We start from the raw sequence: 19404 nt of genomic DNA, 5'->3' as shown, positions 1-19404 counted from the left end.
GACAGTTGGACTCATAACTTGCCAGCCCCTAAGTGTGATTCATATGTTGGCTCGTTATTTTGGGCTAATGGCCAAGGACTTGGCCTGGCCGACAGCATCCAGCTGCTGGCCGTCTGTCCTATCCGCCGGCTGTGCGCTGTCGCTCAACATTTCTTTTTTTTTTTCGCATCACAGGACACAAAAGGTATTAAAATAAATACATATACAATGGCTAATAAAAATTTCCATATATTTCTCCATTTGCCTGGCACGACATGGCCGTTGTCCTTGCCGCAAAAGCCAAATGAAACACGAAATTAAAATGCCCAGAAGCCACACACAAATAAACAACAAATTTCGTACTAAAAAAAAAAAATGGAAATATAAAAGAAATGGGATTGCAGGGAATGTGGTTGATGTGAATAAAGAACAACTGACGGGGCGTAAGACATTTGGGTTACAATTCTCAATCTATCTATTTATTATTAACACTTCAATGGCGCCAAATAAAAAGGAAACATTTACATGCACACACACATACGTACGTAGATAGATATACACGGATATTGCAAATTCTTAGCAAGAAATTCTTACAACAAATTTTTTACATTATTGCATTGCCGATTGTATACTTTGAATGAAGAATTTATTTTAAGTGTATTATTTAATTTTTTTTTTTTTAATTTTTATTATTATTAGTTTTTAATCTGAAAATTATTTAAAAATTTTATAAAATGATAATAATAGTAAACCTCTTGTAAGTAGCATGCGATAAACCATAGAAGCGAATAAAATAATTATTTAAATAACGTATAAATAATTTGTGCTTATTAATTATAAAAAAATAATTTAAAATAGGTAATGTAATAAACATTAGAGTAAATATATATTAAAAGAAATATATTATTATATATAACATATAATAATAAAAAGTAATTATTAATTATTATTATTGAAAGTAAATATCCAATACAAATAAATTTATATTTTTTATTGTACAATATTTAATGTAATATTAACAACAGTTTAATAATAATTTAAATAAAAACTTTATAAGCTAAAGATGTTCATGAATTCATATTAATTTGTTAATTCAGTTGGATTTGCTGTACAAGCAAAACAACAAATAAAACATTTCAAATTCTTTAGGCTTGCATCAACTGTCCCATAATCTTGATGAATTAGATACAGTCAGACGGCCAGACAGCCAGACAGCAGACAGCTGGACAAACAGAATGACAGCGTATAAGCCTGGCTGTCAATCTGTCCGCTTGTCTGACAATTCGTTTGCATTTGTTGTTGCTGCTGTTTGCATGGGAAAGCTTTTCAAGACCCCACTCGAACAATATGCTGCTATTCTGTATTAATAATTTGAATATATGCATATGTTTAATATAAATATTAATAATGACAAATAATTCTATATTTCGATTAGGACTTAGAATGCAAGTATTTAATGAAATTAAAGAACTTATATGAATGGAAATAGCTTTTTAGCTACAATTTTGATCTCAGCTTGTTATACAAACAAGAAAATATTTATTTCATTGTCTATATCATTTTTAAGTTTTCTACATAGCCTTTTACCGCTTTTTTGTGAAACAACATATTCAAAATTCCAAATTAAAATTTAGCCACAGACATATAGATCGATAGCTGAATAGGCAAACCCATACGAAGCACACACACACACACACACACATATGTGCTAATTTGCATGTCTGCTGTTGTTGTTGTTGTTGTTGCTTTGTCTGTGCTTTATGGCACAAATGAATCGGCATCTTTCGCATACTTTGGTCTTCCAATGGTCCGCTGGCAATAGCTGGCGGCGGCGTCGGCGTCGGCGTCTCCTTTGCCAACAGCGCAGCTCCTGGTTTTCAGTGCATAATCTGTTTGCTTTGCTCGTTCCACGTCTGTGTGTGTGAGTGTGTGAGTGTATGTGTGTGTGCGCTTGTGCTCTGTGAATGCATTGAACCAGAAATATGTAGATATGCCAATAAGAGCGTTTATTGTCTCATTCCCAGCTCTAGCTCTCACTCGCTCCCTCTCTCTCTTTCACTCTCTTTGTGTATTCTTTTCTATGTTTGCATTTGAATTTCGTTTCGTTGTTTGTTTGTGATTCCAGCAAAGTGTGCATGAAAATCGTCAAAAGCGAATTATTTTCAATTTAAAATATGAAATGTTTTCTTTTTCAATGTCTTGCTCTCATTCATCTCCAGCTAATCTCCAAGTCTTTTTAAAAAACTCTCGCTTACCTTGCATATCAATTGTCTCCATTCAGCTGACTTATTGCCACTTTTTTTGCTTTGGCTAGTTCAACTCGAACACTTTGTGCTAAGCTACTGCGTAGTTTAAGATATTAAAATTCGCCCAGACTCTGCAGACCCAACTCAACTCAACTCGGGGCACCAAAGGCACTTGGGGCTGCTGTCAATTGCTTATGAAAACAAGTAGCGGGTGCTGCCACAATGTCTTACAGCTTCAGTTTGTTCATGAATTATTTAAGAAATTAATTAACTAACAAGTTCATAAGGAGAGAGGGAGAGGACTCTCTTTACATTACCTGCACTTTAGCTTATCATAATGATAATGAATTTCATTGTTCAAGCTCAAATTTGAGCTGTACTTAAGCTCTGTTTGCTTATATTTAACTCAGCCTCTGCCTGGGCTGCCTTTCTTTCATTGAGGTAAGTTGCTGGCTAAAGGGGCGTATGCGCAATATAATGTTGGCATTTTTATTGGCCTTAGCCCACACAGCGAGACAAGTATGAAATTGCTTTTCAATGGTGAGTGACTCTTAAATACCCCACTCAATCAATTTGAGGGAACATATCCAACTGGCTGGCAGGACAAAAGGACTCACTGGCCCCACAGCAGCCGTCAGCTGTCCTTAATATCGGTTTTTGTTCTTCCTCATCTTTTTCTTTTGCACAGCTATTTGATTACACATGTGCGTGTGTTTGTGTGTGCGTGTGTGTGCGGAAGATTCTGTGAACTGTAAACTTGAGGACGATTATTTCCACTGCTCAGGCAACTTAGACCACGTAGCAACCATCCTAAACACCATTCATTTCAAAGCTTTACAAAAATTTCGAATTTTTTTTTGTGAAATTTTTATAAAAGAGAGTGTTTTAAAGTGTCCACAAATGACATCTATAGAAAAATGTTTTTTGGCCATTTTTTAGGTCAAATATAAGTAGCTCCATTAACTAATGAAACAGGTGTATGAGTTTGTCTCTAAAGGAAACCTATTGGGGATCAATTATTGAAATTAATTAGAAGTTAAAAAAGAAACTTTACATTACCTTCAGAAAAATATATCAGTTAATTAAGTAAAGGCAAAATTAATATCATAGAAAATATTTTGTTATTGAGGTATTTGTTACTTATTTCACATTATTTCAGTTTATTTTATGTGTTATTTTATTTATTTATTTATTTTTTTTTTTTTTCATTTCAATGCTGTCATTAATTTCAATAATTATTATTATTGTTTTTTATTTTTTTATTTTTATCTTTTTATACATTAATTTCAATATACAATAATAATAAATATTGTTTGTTGTTTTGTATTATTTTAGATTAATATAAATAATAATTATTATTCTTTTTTTACATATGTATATAGGAATATATTTTATTATATTGTTCATTTCAAATTATTTTAAATGATGCAAAAATACTTAAAAATTTTAAAAATATTTTAGCATTCTAAAAAATATATATATAAATATTTTTGCATTCATAAAAATATTTATAAATTTTTAAAAATATTTTTGCATTTTTAAAAATATATATATAAATATTTTTGCATTACTTAAATATATTAAAAATATTTATAAATATAAAAATGGCTAGATATTTATAAATATTTTTGCATATTTTTAATAAGTTTGAAACCAACAAAATAATAAATATGTTTTAATATTTATTGTTTTAATTTCTTCAAATTAATTTAAATATATTTTCTTTATTGTTTTCATTTATCTACAAATCTAAAATACTTGGTTCATTTATCTAGCAGAGCAACATTTTGCCTCACTTCTCTTATCTTATTGTTAAACACATAACAGTAAAGTTGTTTCCTTTCTTCTTCTTCGGAATGCTGCATTGCCGTGGAGCTAATAAAAGATTAGCCACAAAAGTGCGTTAAAATCTGACGCGCCTGCTTGCCCTGCTGTTGGCTGGCCAGGTTGGCTGCCACGGAGCATTCCGTTGTCAACGCCTGCTTGGCCAAAAAGCTTTCACTTTTTCTGGCCAACGGACGGACGGCCAAGGAATTCCATTTGCTCGCATGCAATAAAACAATTTAATTAAATTTTATGTGAGCCAGCGAGCCGAGTAAATGAAAACAAATAAACCACAATAAAGTGCAAGTGAAAACGAAACAGCTGGCCTAGTATTTGTCTCTCTCTGTGTGTGTGTGTGTTTGTGTGTGTGTGTGTGTGTGTGTGTGCGCGTGTGTTGCCTCGTAATTCAATCTCTGCCTCTTATGCATGTGTCTGTGTCTCGACTTGTGCTCAACATTATGCTCATGTCTTTTGGCAATTATGATCTTAATGTCGTGCCCGTCTATTAGACATTGTCTGTCTCTGCCTCTCTCTCTCTCTATCTGTCTCCCTCTACGTGTGTAGCAATTAAGTGCGCATTGTTCACTGGATTTTCAATTTGGCAAACTGTCACACATCATAAGCAACTCCCAACTAAATGCCAACTCATTCGAAACTTGACTTTAAACGCTTCCGTTTCTCCCCTGGATCTATGCACATTTTTCACACAGGCTATAACTCTCGACTGCTCTGATTTATATCTCTGTGTGTGTATGTCTCTCTCTCTCTCTCTGTGTGTGTGTGTGTCTCCCACTCACTTTAAAGTTCTTCCTCTAAGTTACTTTTGGGCTAAGGTCAGGTCGTTTGGTCAATGCTCCATTTGTCTTGTGCGTGTCTTGGCATAGATATTTGCGCATTTATTTGCCCAGCTTGCTCGACTTGCTCGACTTCCCTTGGCCGCCTTGCATTTGCATTCATTTGATAGCTCTTAATTTATTTAACACTTTAACATTCGTTATGATTAGTTACCTCAATGAGACATAAATCTAGATATATGTATGTATATCGTGGCAATTAATCTTGATGTCATTGTTTAGGCCTCAATTAGCCGCTCTAATTACCTTTGCTGAGTGGAAATATTACGCATACGCCACGTGTCCCCAGTGCGTATGAAATGTCAGCGCGCTCTCTTAAATGCCAAGTAATGTGATTTCAAGCAAATTGAGACAAGGCAATTAGCGAGCGCAACAATCAATGTTCAACTCAGCTCAACTGGGCTTGGGAGGTGGGCGTGGCCGGGTAGTCGAGGCCCTGACAGGCACGTTCCAACTTTCTCTTCTGCCGGCAGAGTCGATGCCAGTGAATTAGACGAGATTTGCTGCGTGTGGCACGTGTTGGAGTTTCTGTTGCCGTTGCCGTTGCCGTTGCCTACTTTTATTTGCTGTGGCAGCGCTGGTTAATAAAAGAAAAGGTCGCCAGGTCGGCTAAGCTGTCAAATCCGCTCATTTTCAGTATTTTGTTTATTTTTGGCCCACGCAGGAAACGAATATAAAACCTTTAAAGCCTTTCCGCCTAGCCACATTTTGGCTGGCCTATGATGGCCACGCTGATTGAAATTGCTCTGAATATACGTGTATCCATGTATATATACATTCATATATATAAAACTCTTTCTTTGTAGCCTTATAAAATTCTTCGAGCTGCCTCAATCGAATCAAAAATTTCTCTTAAAAGCTTTTCACGAAATTCTCTAGGCAACTAAATACATTAATTTAGATAGTAAATCGTTGCAACGAGCTACACTTTGCCACACACTAGCACACAGAAGCTGCCTAGCTTAGAGTGGACCACACACTGAGCTGGCAATTACAACGCCCTGAGCCCTGGAGAGCAGATATTTCTTTTTACTTTCAGCATATTGCATTTTGTAGACTGTAGCCGAGTCAAAGGGAAATTTAATTATCACCAGCACAATGGCAGGATGCACTTAGGTGTTGCTCCGCCAGCCTACAATGCTGAAAGGCAAATTGCAGTAGAGCGGAGAGCCGAGAGCACGGGGCATGGAAGCTTGTGCCGATCAGGTGCCCATCACGTGGCGGGGCGAAAATGACGATATGTAGGACGAGCACGAAAATGAGCAGGGCGTGACTGGACTATTAGCTGCTACACATGCAGCAGACACACGCGCACACACACACACGCACACACAAAGAAATTGCAAACATCATCATCGGCATCATCATTATCAACAGCATCAGCATCTGCAGCATCGTCGTCGGGTTGCCAATGCACTTGAATGGAAGCTTAGGGTATTTGTCATGATTGAATTTGAATTGCAGTCAACAACAACAACATCAGCAGCATCAACAACAACAACAACAAACAACTACAAAGAGCATTTGGAAAATCTCCCATGTGCTTATGTGTGGGACTGGCAGCATTGCTTTTCCTTTAGCACATTCTGTTGCCCTTCCTGTTTCGCAGCCAGTTTTCCGTTATCTTCGGCGCACTGTGCACAGCTTTTCCTTGGGGCTGCGCTCTGGCCAAGCGTTTGCTTTTGCGTCTGCCGCCTGCAGCGTCATTTTCCTTGTAAGCTGACTTTGGGCAATGGCCAAGGGTTTGACTGTCTCCCTCTCTCTCTCTCTCGCTCAGCACAGTGAAGAAGAAGAACAAGCTAAAGTTGACCCATTGCAAAAAGCTTTAAGCAATTGCCAACAATGAACAATTGATGCGTTTTAAATGTGGGAGCTGTAAATGAAGCGCATTGCTTGAGCCACTCTCTGAGCGGGTCCTTTGGAAAACGAAGACATAAGAAATGTTGTCTAGTCAGACAAAAAAAGAAGAATAGCGAGTGAGGGAGAGAGAGATGGAGATAAAGTTGCACAGAGCCAGTGCAATACAGATGTGTGTCTTATTTCCTGCTGTTTGGAAATAGATTAAGTCTCAAGTGTGGCATAATATATTATACTTTATTTGCTGGATATATATAGGGAGGAGGAAGTAGTTTATAATAATACAAAGTCATCTATTCTTTGAAGTTGAAATGGAATTGCTGATAGATCTAGTGTGTAATAGGAATTTTAGTTAGGTGGGGGAGGTGGATAAAAATCCTTAATCGGTCGTTAAATACGAATAATTTAAGCACGCATTAGAGAAATGTTAAATATAAAAAGGAAGAAGAAGAAAGAAGGAAGAAGAAGAAGAAGAAAAAAAGAAAGAGAGAGAAGAAAAAAGAAGAAAAGAAGAGAAGAAGAAGCAGAAGAAGAAGAAAGAGAAGAAAAGAAAGAGAAAAAAGAAAGAAGAAGAAGAAGAAGAAGAAAAGAAGAAGAAGAAGAAGAGAAGAAGAAGAAGAAGAAGAAGAGAAGAAAGAAGAAGAAGAAGAAGAAGAGAAGAAGAAGAAGAAGAAGAAGAAGAATGAAGAAGAAGAAGAAGGAGACGAAGAAGAAGAACACGAAGAAGAAGAAGAAGAAGAGAAGAACTAAGAAGAAGAATATAAGAATATAAAATAAGAATAATAATAATAATAATAATAATAATAATAATAATAATAATAATAATAATAATAATAATAATAAAAAAATATATTAAAAAAATAATATTAATATCAAATAAAAATAATAATGGTATTTATAATGTTAATAAAAAAAAATTAATAATTTTAATAAAAATAAAATTAAAACAATATGAAACTTTTTAGAAATTTCTACCCACTTTGACTTTACTCTCATGGAATCAGCAATAAATTAAATTAAATTTTAGAAAAACCCAAAAAAAAATAAATTGTTTTTTTTTTTTTTATTGGACAATCAAAATTGCAAATCCAGAATGCTTCCCATCGACAGCACCAATGAGGTCGCCTATTCGTTTGTTGTGTTCGGCGCTTCGGGTCGTCTGGCGCTCAGCCGCGTCTTTCCGGCGCTCTGGCAACTCTATCGCGACAATCGCCTGCCGCAGGGCATCAAGATCTTCACGTTCTGTCGCACGAAGCTCGAGCTGCGCACATTTCGCATCAAGTGCGTGCCCTACATGGACTTGGAGAGGAGCCGCGACCCGGAGAAGTACAACAGCTTCTGGACGAACGTGTACTGCCTCGCGGGCCAGTACGACAATGCGGAGGATTATGCGGAGCTCACGGCCGCCATGGCGCGGCAGGAGAGCAGGCACGATATGCTGGTGGCCAATCGGATATTCTACCTGGCGCTGCCGCCCATTGTCTTCGACCAGGTGACCCTGAACATTGCGCGCAAGTGCCTCTCGAGCAGCGGCTGGAATCGTGTGGTGGTGGAGAAGCCCTTCGGGCGCAGTGACGTTGCGTACAAGGTGTACCAGACGCAGCTGTGCCAGACCTTCAAGGAGTCGCAGATCTACATGATCGATCACTACCTGAGCCGGCAGGTCATCCACAACTTCTTCGTGCTGCGCTTCACCAATCTGATCTGGTCGGAGACCTGGAACAACAAGCACATCGCAGCGATCATGATCAGCGTGAAGTGCGAGAAGCCGGTGCAGGCACGCGCGGACTACTTCAATCAGTACGGCATCATACGCGACGTTATGACCAACCACATGATGCAGCTGCTGGCGATGCTCGCCCTGGAGCAGCCGTACAGCAGCGATGTGGAGGACCTGCGCGACGAGCGGCTGAAGGTGCTGAGGCAGGTGCTCACCGTGGAGTTCAGCGACGTGCTGCTGGGTCAGTATGTCAACAATGGCCGGGAGCAGGATCCCGCCAAGGTGGGCTACACCCAGCACTCGTACATACCCAAGGACTCGGTGACGCCCACCTATGCGATGGCTGTGCTGCGCATCAACAACAAGCGCTGGACCAGCGTGCCCTTCATCCTGCGCGTGGGCAAAGCGCTCAACGAGACGAAGACCGAGGTGCGGGTGCAGTACAAGCCGACGCAGTGCAACCACAGTGGCAACTCCTCGAGCATACCCAATGAGCTGGTGCTGCGCCTGGCGCCGCGCGAGCAGCTCTTCATGCGCATGATGCAGAAGCGGCCGGGGCCGAGGATGGCGCTCCGCGAGACGGAGCTGGACCTGCTCCTGCGCGATCGGGCGGTGCCGGCCAACTATCAGGCTCTGCTGCTGGACGTCTTCGCCGGCAACCAGATGATGTTCATGCGCACCGACGAGCAGTGTGAAATCTGGCGCATCTTCTCGCCCGTCCTGGCCGAGATCGAGTACGAGCGCCCGCGGCCCTTCTACTACGAGTTTGGCTCATGCGGGCCAATGGCCGCCTACGAAATGGCAGCCCGGCAAGGCTTTAAGTTTTACGAGTCCGACGAGTGGCACGCCAGCCGGGGCAATCCAAGTGCCACAGCCGATGTCAGCAAGGCAACTCTCAACCGAGCCCAACAGGCGACGCCCACCTGGATGAATCCCCTGGCGTAGCAGCTCAGTTTTTGTTTAAAGTCAGTTTTACTTCCGAGAAATATATTTATATATATATATATGTATATGTATATAGCTGATGCATATATGTCATAAATTGGTCCAACGCAAATTTAATAAAATATACCAAGCAAAAGTTTTTTAATTAACCCAGTCCAGCAGTTGCAGCAGTTGCAGCAGTTGCAGCAGCAGCAGCAGCAGCAGCAGTTGCACCTCAACTTTTCAACTTTTGACTTGGGAACTTGTGAACTTATCAACGCTGCTTCTTCATTCCTCATTCGCAAAAATAACACGCATGATTTGGCCATTGTCCTTTGGCCAGCTTATAGACTGCATTCAGTATAGTTGGTCTGCCAAAAGGTTTGGGCAGCAAATTTATGATGCTCTGGAAATTAAAAGTCTTTGAGATTGCGCCAAGATATGAAAACCTAAAATGGTATAATAAATTGTCAAGAGATAGCAAATTTATTGCTCTACGTCTTGCTTAGATTTATACAAATTTATCAGACTGGACCTTGAATATAAATCAAAGTATTAAAACTGCGTAGTTCACATGAATAAAAAGAAATGTAATTTAATGGAGAACTACAAAAAATTATATACAGAAAATAAATTATATTTATACAAAGAATTTGGAAATATACATACTACTAATTCATTTTTACACAAAATAAAAAATAGTTGAAAATATAAAGCGCAATTATGTACAGAAACACATATATATTTTTTTTTTATAAAAGAAATTTACACCAAAATTATATGGCATGCAAATAAAATAACAACAAACGTAATAGATTATAAATAAAAAATATAAAAAATTGTATTACCAAAATATACAAGCGAACTGATAAACGAATTTACTAAAATAAAAAATATTTTATAAAATATATATAAAATATTAAAACAAAAGAAAACAAATTATTTTAATGAAATAGAAACCTGAAATAAAAATTAAAAGAATAACAAACAAAATATTTTATATACAGAGTTTATTTAATGTTTTAATTTATTTAAATTAAAATTAAAAAATTAAAATATTGTTGCAATTACAATGAAATTAATATATGTAAAAATAACAATTTAAATTAAATTAAACTAAATTTAATTATATGAAATTATATAATCATATTAAATAATTGCTAATAATAAATAAAATGCAATTAATCAAATGTAAATTTTGAGTTTTAGTAAATTAATTTCAACTAAATGAATTATTATTTCTTAATCATTATTTTGATCCCATTGTGAATTTCTTAGAGCTAAGATTGAGACTAACAAATTTCGCATATTAATCTCAGCAATCGCACACAGACACTGATAGTAAACAATGCAGTTTAATCTACAGTCAACAATCTTGGAGTGGTGCAAGAGAAACTGTTCTTAGCTGGCTGGGCTACCCTCTGATTAAATTTATTGTTTTACAGAGTATTGAATATAAATTTATCCTGGTCAGGCAGCAAACTTGGCGCTAGTCCACTGGCACTGGCAAAAGTTTGCAATAAGTGAAAAGCAGTTGATGAAGCAAAAAGTACAAGCAGCTAAAGCAAGGGCAAATAGAGGAGTGAGAGAGAGGGAGAGAGAGTAGAAGGGAGGCGTGTGGATAGCCAAGCCAAGAAAGTTACTTTGATTTCTTAACGCAACTTTGGCTGAACTCGTATAGCTCACACGCCACACTTTCGTTTGTTTTTTATCTTATATGTATGTATGTGTGTATGTGTGTGTGTGTGTCTGTGTGTTTGCGGTTTTTCGTTGGTTTTATTTACTCGTTAAGTTTTTGTGGCCATTTCGTGTTGATGATGCTCAGCCATCGAGCCCTCTGCATATAAATAAGCTGAATCTGGCTAGTATATCCGCAGCTAATTAGCTGCCCGAACAATGCAAGCTGAGGAGATTCCATTTTTAGCTCGTTAGATTTTAGTTTTAGTTTAATTAGCAGATGCATTAAGATATCCCAAATGCTGCACTACAATGAGCTCTTAGCCTGATTGTAAATCGCATTGTAAACTTGCCAGCCATTTAGTTTATAGGTCATTCGCAGCATTTGCCCAGTCTCAAGCGCTGCTTCGTAGCTTTTCCGCTTTTCAGCTTTTCGGCTTTTCCTTTTGGCCGTCTGTGTGTCGCCCCGTCGTCTGCTGCATATCCTTTGCCTTTTCATATCCTTTGTTGTTATTTCGGCCAGCAATACGCACTCGCATATGCTTTATAGTTTTGGCCATGCTGTTGCCTTTAGCTTTATTTTGCTTACTTATTGTGATTGTGCGCAACAATATAAAAGGGAAAATCCATTTCATTGCCTTTTTCAGTCGGTCCTCCTTCTCTTTCTCTCCCTCTCTCTCGCTCGCTGTCTTTTACTCTTTGTCTGTTTGATAAATTTCATGGGAAATCATTAAAAACAATATTGTCGCCCGCAATTGAGCTGGCGTCACAGATTGTTTATTTACTTTCATACATTCCCTCCCGCTTTTTTGTTGGCTTTTAAATTGGCTTGTCTTAAGTTTAAGTTAAAAAGAAGAGCTCCTATAATTTTATAACAGCTATTTTTGAAGAATTTCTTATATTTAAGTAATGTAGTATTTGTCAAATATGGGATAATTATTTAGCTTTAACTTTTCCCAATTGCATTTTTAACTGTCTGTCTATCTCTGACTGTCACAATCTGTCCTTGCACGTCTCTATCCGTCTCTTTCTGTCTCTGTCCGCCTCTGTACATCCTTGTCCGTCTCTTTTTATGTCTGTCCCTTTTTGTCTGTCGCTGTTCGTTTCTGTCCATCTATAACTGTATTCTCTCCGTCTGTGTCTGACTCACTTCGTTTCTATTCATACTCGTGTCGATCAGTCAATCTCTGTCTACCTCCTTCTGCCTCTGTCGGTCTCTGTCTACCCTCTCTCTATCTATCTCTCTCTATCTATCTCTCTATCTATCTCTCTATCTATCTCTCTATCTCTTTCTCTCGCTATCTCTTTCTCTATCTATCTATCTATCTATCTATCTATCTATCTATCTATCTATCTCTCTCTCTCTTTCTCTCTCTCTCTCTCTCTCTCTCTCTTCACCTCACTTTCAGTCTCTCCCTCTTTAATTTCCCATTTCAGCTTTAATAGCACAAACCGAAATACAAACAACCCTCATCCTCTAACAAACAGACAACGACGATAAAAAAGGGAGACCTGGTTACACCTGGTTGGCCATACCGCTCCCTCCCATCCTCTCTCTCTCTCTCTCTCTCTCTCTCTCTCTCTCTCACACTCAGTCTTGCACTTGGCTATAGTCTAGTGTGTGTGTGTGTGTGTGTGTGTGTTGTGTAGTGGCAAAAGGATTTTGTGTTTGAAAACCGTAAAGTGAAATTAAAATGGCTCTGACTACGGCAGCCTTGCGGACTGACCAACTGAAGCAAATGGCCGGCGCGCAGTACAGGTAATCAAGAAACAAGGTAGACAAAAAAACGTGTATACGTGTGGAAGGGCCGGGCTCTGTTTAGGGGCCATCGACTTCAGCATACCTCTTAGTTATCTGTGCAGCGCTCGCTGTCGTTATTGCTGTTGTTTCTCTTCGAGTTACAGCCAGCTACAACAGCGATTAAAGCAGGGACACTCCCGCACACACAGGTGGTGGGCGAGCACTTTGTGGTTTCTCCTTCAAGTGGGAGGCGAGACAGCGAGCAGAGACAGAGAAACATAGAGACAGAGGGAGAGGAAGAGGAAGAGAGGTGTGAGTTTTTGGGTAACTGCGGCCAACATTTCAAATTGCTTAATTTACAAGCGAGCTGCAGCAGCAAAAGCCAACACGATTGCGGCGGCATGTTGCAAACACAAAAATAGAAAAAAAAGCACAAAAAACAAAAAAATAGTTAGCAAAATGTTGACTCGCTCTCAGTAGTTGCTGTGCGGAGGCTGAGGCTGCGTCTGAGGCTGAGTTGTCGCCGCCTTCGGGCTGGCGCATCAACAAAAAGCTCGTAACGTAACCAACGAATTGGCCAGACTTTCAACGCCAGTTGCTATTAGACTTGGCCAATACGAGGGCGGCGTTACAGAAAATTTTGAAATTGGAAGAGACTTGAGAGGAGGCTGTTTAATATATTTGGCATTTATATAGAGAAATAACATCAGAAGAAATTGAAAACTTGATTGTATTTAGTAAAATTTACTAAGTTGCAGTAATAGGATTCATAACTGATAAACCGAATAAAATACTGCTGTCATTAGAATCATACTTAGACATATACTTCATAGACTTCACTCAAACAATGAAGTTCATAAAGAGCTTTTAGTCTTTTGTATAGCAATAAAATCCATTAGAGCTTCCACAACGCTGCGATGGAGCCTTGATGTCTCTGTAGTTATTAAATTTATAAATGTAAAGATCAAGGTTCAATATAATAGATTGCAAAAGACAAACTTTTAAGCAATAGAAAAACAAAAATAAAGGAAAAAATGATCTTTTATGGAATTAACAGCGTATTCCCCTTTGTTTACAACTCGATTTATATTCAATGCTGCTCCACATAAACATGAGCTAAACCTTATTAGAGACTCAATGCAAACATTCAAAAAATAATTTTCAATATAAAAACATTGCAAATTTCTCCCGTCAAACTATCCTTCATATCTCTAATTGAGCCAAACTGAATCCTTAATCAAAAACATCTTCATCTCCCAGTGAGAACCTGAGTTGATTAATAATCGAATCAGTCTTGCAATTTGTACTGATTCATAGTTTGCGCATGTTATGCCAAACCTATGGGCTAACCTCGGGGTTTAGCAACGTTTTTTTCCCCCCATTCTTGCTCTCTTTTTTTGCCCATCTATCGTGTGATGTTTCTCATGCATTTTGCAGCATTTCCTTTTCGGTTTACATTTGCTTTCCTGTTGCCGTTGGCCACAAAACTGACACTCGTTTCATTGATAAGGTTTCGTTCTCTTTTTTCTTTTCAGCCACTCCTTCGGTTTCTTTTACCCTCGCCGGTAGCTGCCCAGGTAATCAAGTTAGACAGGAAAGGGTTTGTTAATTTCCCAGATATTGCAAAATAATTGCTTGCTTGTTCTGTCCAACCCAATTGGCAGTTCCCTTGTAATCTGCCTGCATCCTTGAAATGATGTCGAAACAGCTTTAAGGAAATTCAACTCACTGCCAGTGCCACTGGCTCTGCACTCATATTCTCAGTGACATGAACATGGCAGAGACACACACGCTGCACGTAAAAATGCGGCTTATGGTTCATATGCACTCGAGCCATATTCTGAACGACCCACACACACACACACAGACATGGACTTGGACTCAGACTCCTTAACCGCTTGGCTGCACAAGCTACTCCCAGTACTCTCCCTCTCTCTCTCTCTCTCTCTCTCTCTCTCTCTTACGCCCACTCGCTGTCTTTCGACAATGCAGCTCCAATTTCAACTCGCCGTTTGCTTGCCCTCTCTCTCTTTTTCTCTCTCTCTCTCTCCGTGTGAAAGTGTTAAAACGTGTCATTTGATACGCTGAACTGGCATAATATCAGCTAGCTGCTGGCTCCCCAGTGCCGCGTTTTATGTACTCCCGCCCGATGCTGGCATTTTTCTATGCAAATAATGCGGCGGTCTATATTCATTTATTTAGCATAAATATTTATATTTATATGCGCGCATTGCCATTTCTATAACAATCGCTATAAAGCATATATATGTACATTATTATATATACATCTGTATGTGTGTCCATGGATATCTATGGAACACCTGAAGTGAGCTGTGCATCTATTTAACATAAATGTAAATTTCCGCACTATTAACTTTTCTACGGTTTATTTTCATGGAAAGCTTTCAGCTGCTCTTTTCTTTCAGTTGATAAAATTTTGTGTATATGTATATATTTATTTTTTTTCAATACATCTTTGAATTGTAAAGATAAAACAGAACAGACTCTGCTTTGGATTATAAAGCATTTTTTTAAGAAGTGAATAATGGTAAGGAATATTGTAATAAAATATATTTTATAATATGGTAAAAATTATTTATTATTTATATATGAATATATTTTTAAATATATTTGATAATATTTCTATTTTATTAATTTTAATTTTTGGCTAATTTTATTTTATTATTTTATTTTATATATATGTATATATTTATTTATTAATTTATTATATATTTTTAAATATGTTTGTTATTATTTCTAATTTTATTTATTTTATTTTTTATTTATTTTAAATTTATTATTTTATTTTATATATAAATTTATTAATTTATTATATATTTTTCAATATATTTGATATCATTTCTTCATTTATTTATTTTATTTTTTTGTTTATTTTAATTTTATTATTTTTTATTATATATTAATTTATTGTATATTTTATATTTTAATTTATTTTTTGTTTATTTTTATTTATTTTGCAATTTATGGTTAATAAACAAAAATTAAAAATTTTTAGCATTGGCTCCTATGGAGATGCAAGAGGATATTAAACGCCCATAAGATGATAGCGCAATATGCATTATATTCAATATTATTTTAAGGCTAGGCTACGTCTATTGAAGATGCCATTGGGTAAATAGAAAAGAGTTCATTCAATTTGTTATCTTTTGCTTTTAACTGGAGGCCAGCTGAGATAATAAAGGAAGTTTCCAATAAAGTAGACTTGGTTTTATTTAAGCCAACATTCTTTTAGTTGAATACGAGCTTAAGATCCGAATGATAAAAGGCACAGCTTTGAGACGAATTACCTACCAGTAAGACATCCAAATTAGACTGATTTAGATTATATTTGTTTGTCAAGTCTTAATAAATATTTCACTATATATATATATATATATATATATATATATATTTATATTTTATTAATTAATATACTTAACATATAGTATCACTATTTCTTGCCCAGCCTCTTCTTTGCACTTTAAATTAAATTTCTTGTAAATCATCCCAAAATTTAATTGCGCAAACTTTTGCTTATCTTTGGCTTCACATTCTTCTTTGTTGAGCACATTAAAATTATATTTCTGTATATATTGTTGGCTGTGAGTTTTTATGTGCTCTAAAAGCGTTTGATATTCAGCTTTTCCGCTGAGTGACTCGTTATCGTTTTGTGCATTTTATTGTGAGTTTTTAACGTCAATCTAGCTGAGAGCGACGAAAGGGCGACATTCTGCACCGAAATGAATGACAATTGTCTGTCTGTTCGTGCAAACTTTTGGCCAAAAGTCAACTCGAAAATTTGCACATTTAACTTTTAAGCGTCAGCATCCTCATCGCTCTACATACACACACACATACATATATATGTACAAGTATCTTTCTAAGCTGTGGCGTGGAGTGAAATAAAAAGCAAGTGCTTTTAATTTTGTTTGTCGCTTTGGTTCGGCTTGTTGTGTCATCTGCGCCAATTTGCCATTGGCTCGTAAATATATTTATGCTGGCATTTTATTTGCGCACTCAAATCAAATTTATGGCTCCATTTTATTTTTTAGAAAACAACAAGTTGAGAGACATTATATATTATGATGAAGTGTTTGCTGCGCCATCTGGACTAAATATATGTCGTATGATGTGCTTAAGGGTTCTACTACTGCCCTGATTGGGTCTCTTTCGTCTCGGTCTATGAATATATGATTCTGATTTAAGGCGAATAATCCCAGCAGCAGCACGATTGTCTTGCTTATTATTCTTATCGGCTTCCCTTGGCTGCTGGCCTTGCTCAGTGCCATTTTTTACGTCCCACACTGCGTATACGTACTCGCACTCGCACTGGCACTCGTAGACGCCACAGTTCGTCGCGCGTTTTACTTAAGAGCCGCGAATAATGGCAATTTTCGTTTGCAAATGTGCAACCGGGTGCGGTGGCCGCCTCTACCCTCGCCGCCAGCCACCCCTCTGCAGTTGTGCTTTGCTTATAAATTTCAAATGCAAATGCTAAACCAGCTCCAAGTTGCCGGTTCGCTGAGACATTTGTCAGCGTTATATGCTGCACACATTGTGGTTACAGGCACACATACATATCTAGACTATATGCACATGACAATCTCTGCGGCTTCTCCTTGAGACGCGGCTCAACCTGCTGCGACATTCGCGGCTGCATTACGCTAATAACCTGAGCTGTTTGAGTTATGTGCAACGGCCAGGAAATTTCTGGCTTCGCAGATAAAACGCAGCGCTTTAGGACAATTTGTGAGCTTGTCATACAAACTTGAGCTCAACTATTAATTAACCCAATAACGTCTAGCTGAGCTCGCGCAGCTCAATTTCGAAAGTTTTTGGCTACCTGGGAGCTCAGAGCAATCTATATACATAGATATGTGGATAGAGCAGACTGAAGCATCAGCAAAGTCCACAAGGCAATTTTAGCTTGATTGAGATAGCTGAGGCTCCAAAGATAGCAAAGGCAAACAGTCTTCCATCGTGCCCGAATATTTGAATATGCAAAAGCCAAGTGGGTGTGGCCTGAGCTGCCAATAAGAATATTGACTTGATGAGAATTGCATAGAAGAGAATTGCAAGAATATACTAAAAGCTGTCTTCGGTTGTCTTTGGCTTCTTTTCTACATTTATTGATTCAGCGAAACAATAAAAGTCCGAGCGTCACATAAAACACTTTGTTACATAAACTATCCATGGCGCGTGTGAACGGCGCCTATGCTTGACGACCTCTAAGTGCAGCCTTTGTGTGTACTTCCGGCACAAAGGCTGACCCCCCTCTGACTACACCTGTGTGTGTACGCACAAGCGGAAGTTGACCAGGCGCTGCTGCCAAAGTGTCGAGCCCCTACTTGGGTGTGTCTCCCTCCCTTTTTCCCCCCACTCACACTCTCCCTCTCTCTCTCTCTCCCTCTGTGTGCGAAAGAAACTTCCGTGCCGTGTCCCGGCGCACACTTCCGCCCGTCTGGCCCCTTTGACTTGTCATTGTCATGTGCTAGCCGCATTGTAAGGACAACGCTCGTCCTTCGCATATTTGCATTTGAGGACGCGCCTGCATATCAATGGCAGCTCCTCAGTAGAGCCAATCTTCAGCAGAGATGCCACTCAATATTCGTTATGTTCAACGTTTCACCTCAGTCAGCCGCATAAAACTAATTCGCCAGGAATATTTTTTACTCCACTCTGCAAAACTTTTCCCATCGCAGAGCAAAAAGTTGATAATTACCTCATACATTCTGTTGGCTTAATTAGCGGGCAGCTTGTGGCCCCTTTTTATAGAGTTTTACGTTGCTTCGGCATTTTAAATATTTACCAGCTGTGACAAGCGAAAGCTTTCTGCAATGATATATATTTTAATAAAAAACCGTGAGAGGGTGAAATGTTTTCACACATCTATTTTGCATACATTCTGCAGATTTGAGAATTTAATTTGTCATAACTTTTTAATGTGCATCAAAATTAGTTTAGAGTTGGAAATTAAGTTTAACAGCTTTTGATGGTTCTATTAGATGTTTGGCAGGGCTCTATTCATTATTGAATAATTTAATAAACTAATCCATGAGCTCTCCTGATATATTTTTTTTTTTTTTTTTTTTTTTTTTTTTTTTTTTTTTTTTTTTTTTTTTTTTTTGTAAAAATTTTTATATTTTATTAACAAGCTTACTGCTACCATAATGGCAACTTAATCTAGTTCTACATTAAAAATAATAACAAAAAGATCTAGACTTAGATTATATATTTATGTGTTAATTTTTAATATTACTTTAACATTACTATTTATATTATATTAATATAGTTTTGTTTAGTGAAATATTTTTCTTTTATATTTAATTATGTTATCACTCTTTTGGGCAAGTCCGTTGGGTGGCACTTCTTGAGTCGTCTCTTCCTCGGCTTGGCAGTTAGCCGTCTGGCTAGTACGTTGCTGTGGCTGTCAAGGCGTTCTATATACCTTGCGGAACGTGATTGTAGGACATCTCCCACCTTTGGAACCTTTAGATCCTTTTCGATGTCTCGAGTCCTCATGTACCATGGGGCATCGCAGATTCGCCTCAGGATCTTTGCTTGGGCGACTCTAATTTTTTC

At 37.8% G+C, this 19404-nt stretch overlaps 1 protein-coding gene and 1 long non-coding RNA gene across 2 annotated transcripts in view; both read left to right on the top strand.

The window, feature by feature from the left end:
* LOC149091456 (uncharacterized) overlaps positions 1–18957 on the top strand; it is a 125583-nt gene extending 106626 nt beyond the window's left edge. The window contains exon 2 of the long non-coding RNA XR_016196846.1: positions 18882–18957. This is a non-coding gene — a long non-coding RNA (uncharacterized LOC149091456). The remainder of the gene's footprint in view (positions 1–18881) is intronic.
* Positions 7758–11350, top strand: LOC108650531 (glucose-6-phosphate 1-dehydrogenase). The gene is made up of 2 exons (XM_018099706.3): positions 7758–9449; positions 11337–11350. The coding sequence occupies exon 1, from the start codon at positions 7854–7856 to the stop codon at positions 9423–9425; it is 1572 nt and encodes a 523-aa protein (XP_017955195.1). The 5' UTR covers positions 7758–7853; the 3' UTR covers positions 9426–9449; positions 11337–11350.
* Positions 18958–19404: the final 447 nt, after the last annotated feature.

This window comes from Drosophila navojoa, chromosome 4 (genome assembly GCF_054131105.1).
Source record: "Drosophila navojoa isolate 15081-1374.11 chromosome 4, UAZ_NAV_1.0, whole genome shotgun sequence".
Lineage (NCBI taxonomy): Eukaryota > Metazoa > Arthropoda > Insecta > Diptera > Drosophilidae > Drosophila > Drosophila navojoa.
Note: the sequence above shows the minus strand (reverse complement) of the source record. Positions and strands in the feature narration are given on the sequence as shown.

What these genes read in the sequence shown, in the direction of transcription:
- LOC108650531 (XM_018099706.3), top strand. Translation starts at nt 7,854, where the DNA reads ATGCTTCCCATCGACAGCACCAATGAGGTCGCCTATTCGTTTGTTGTG.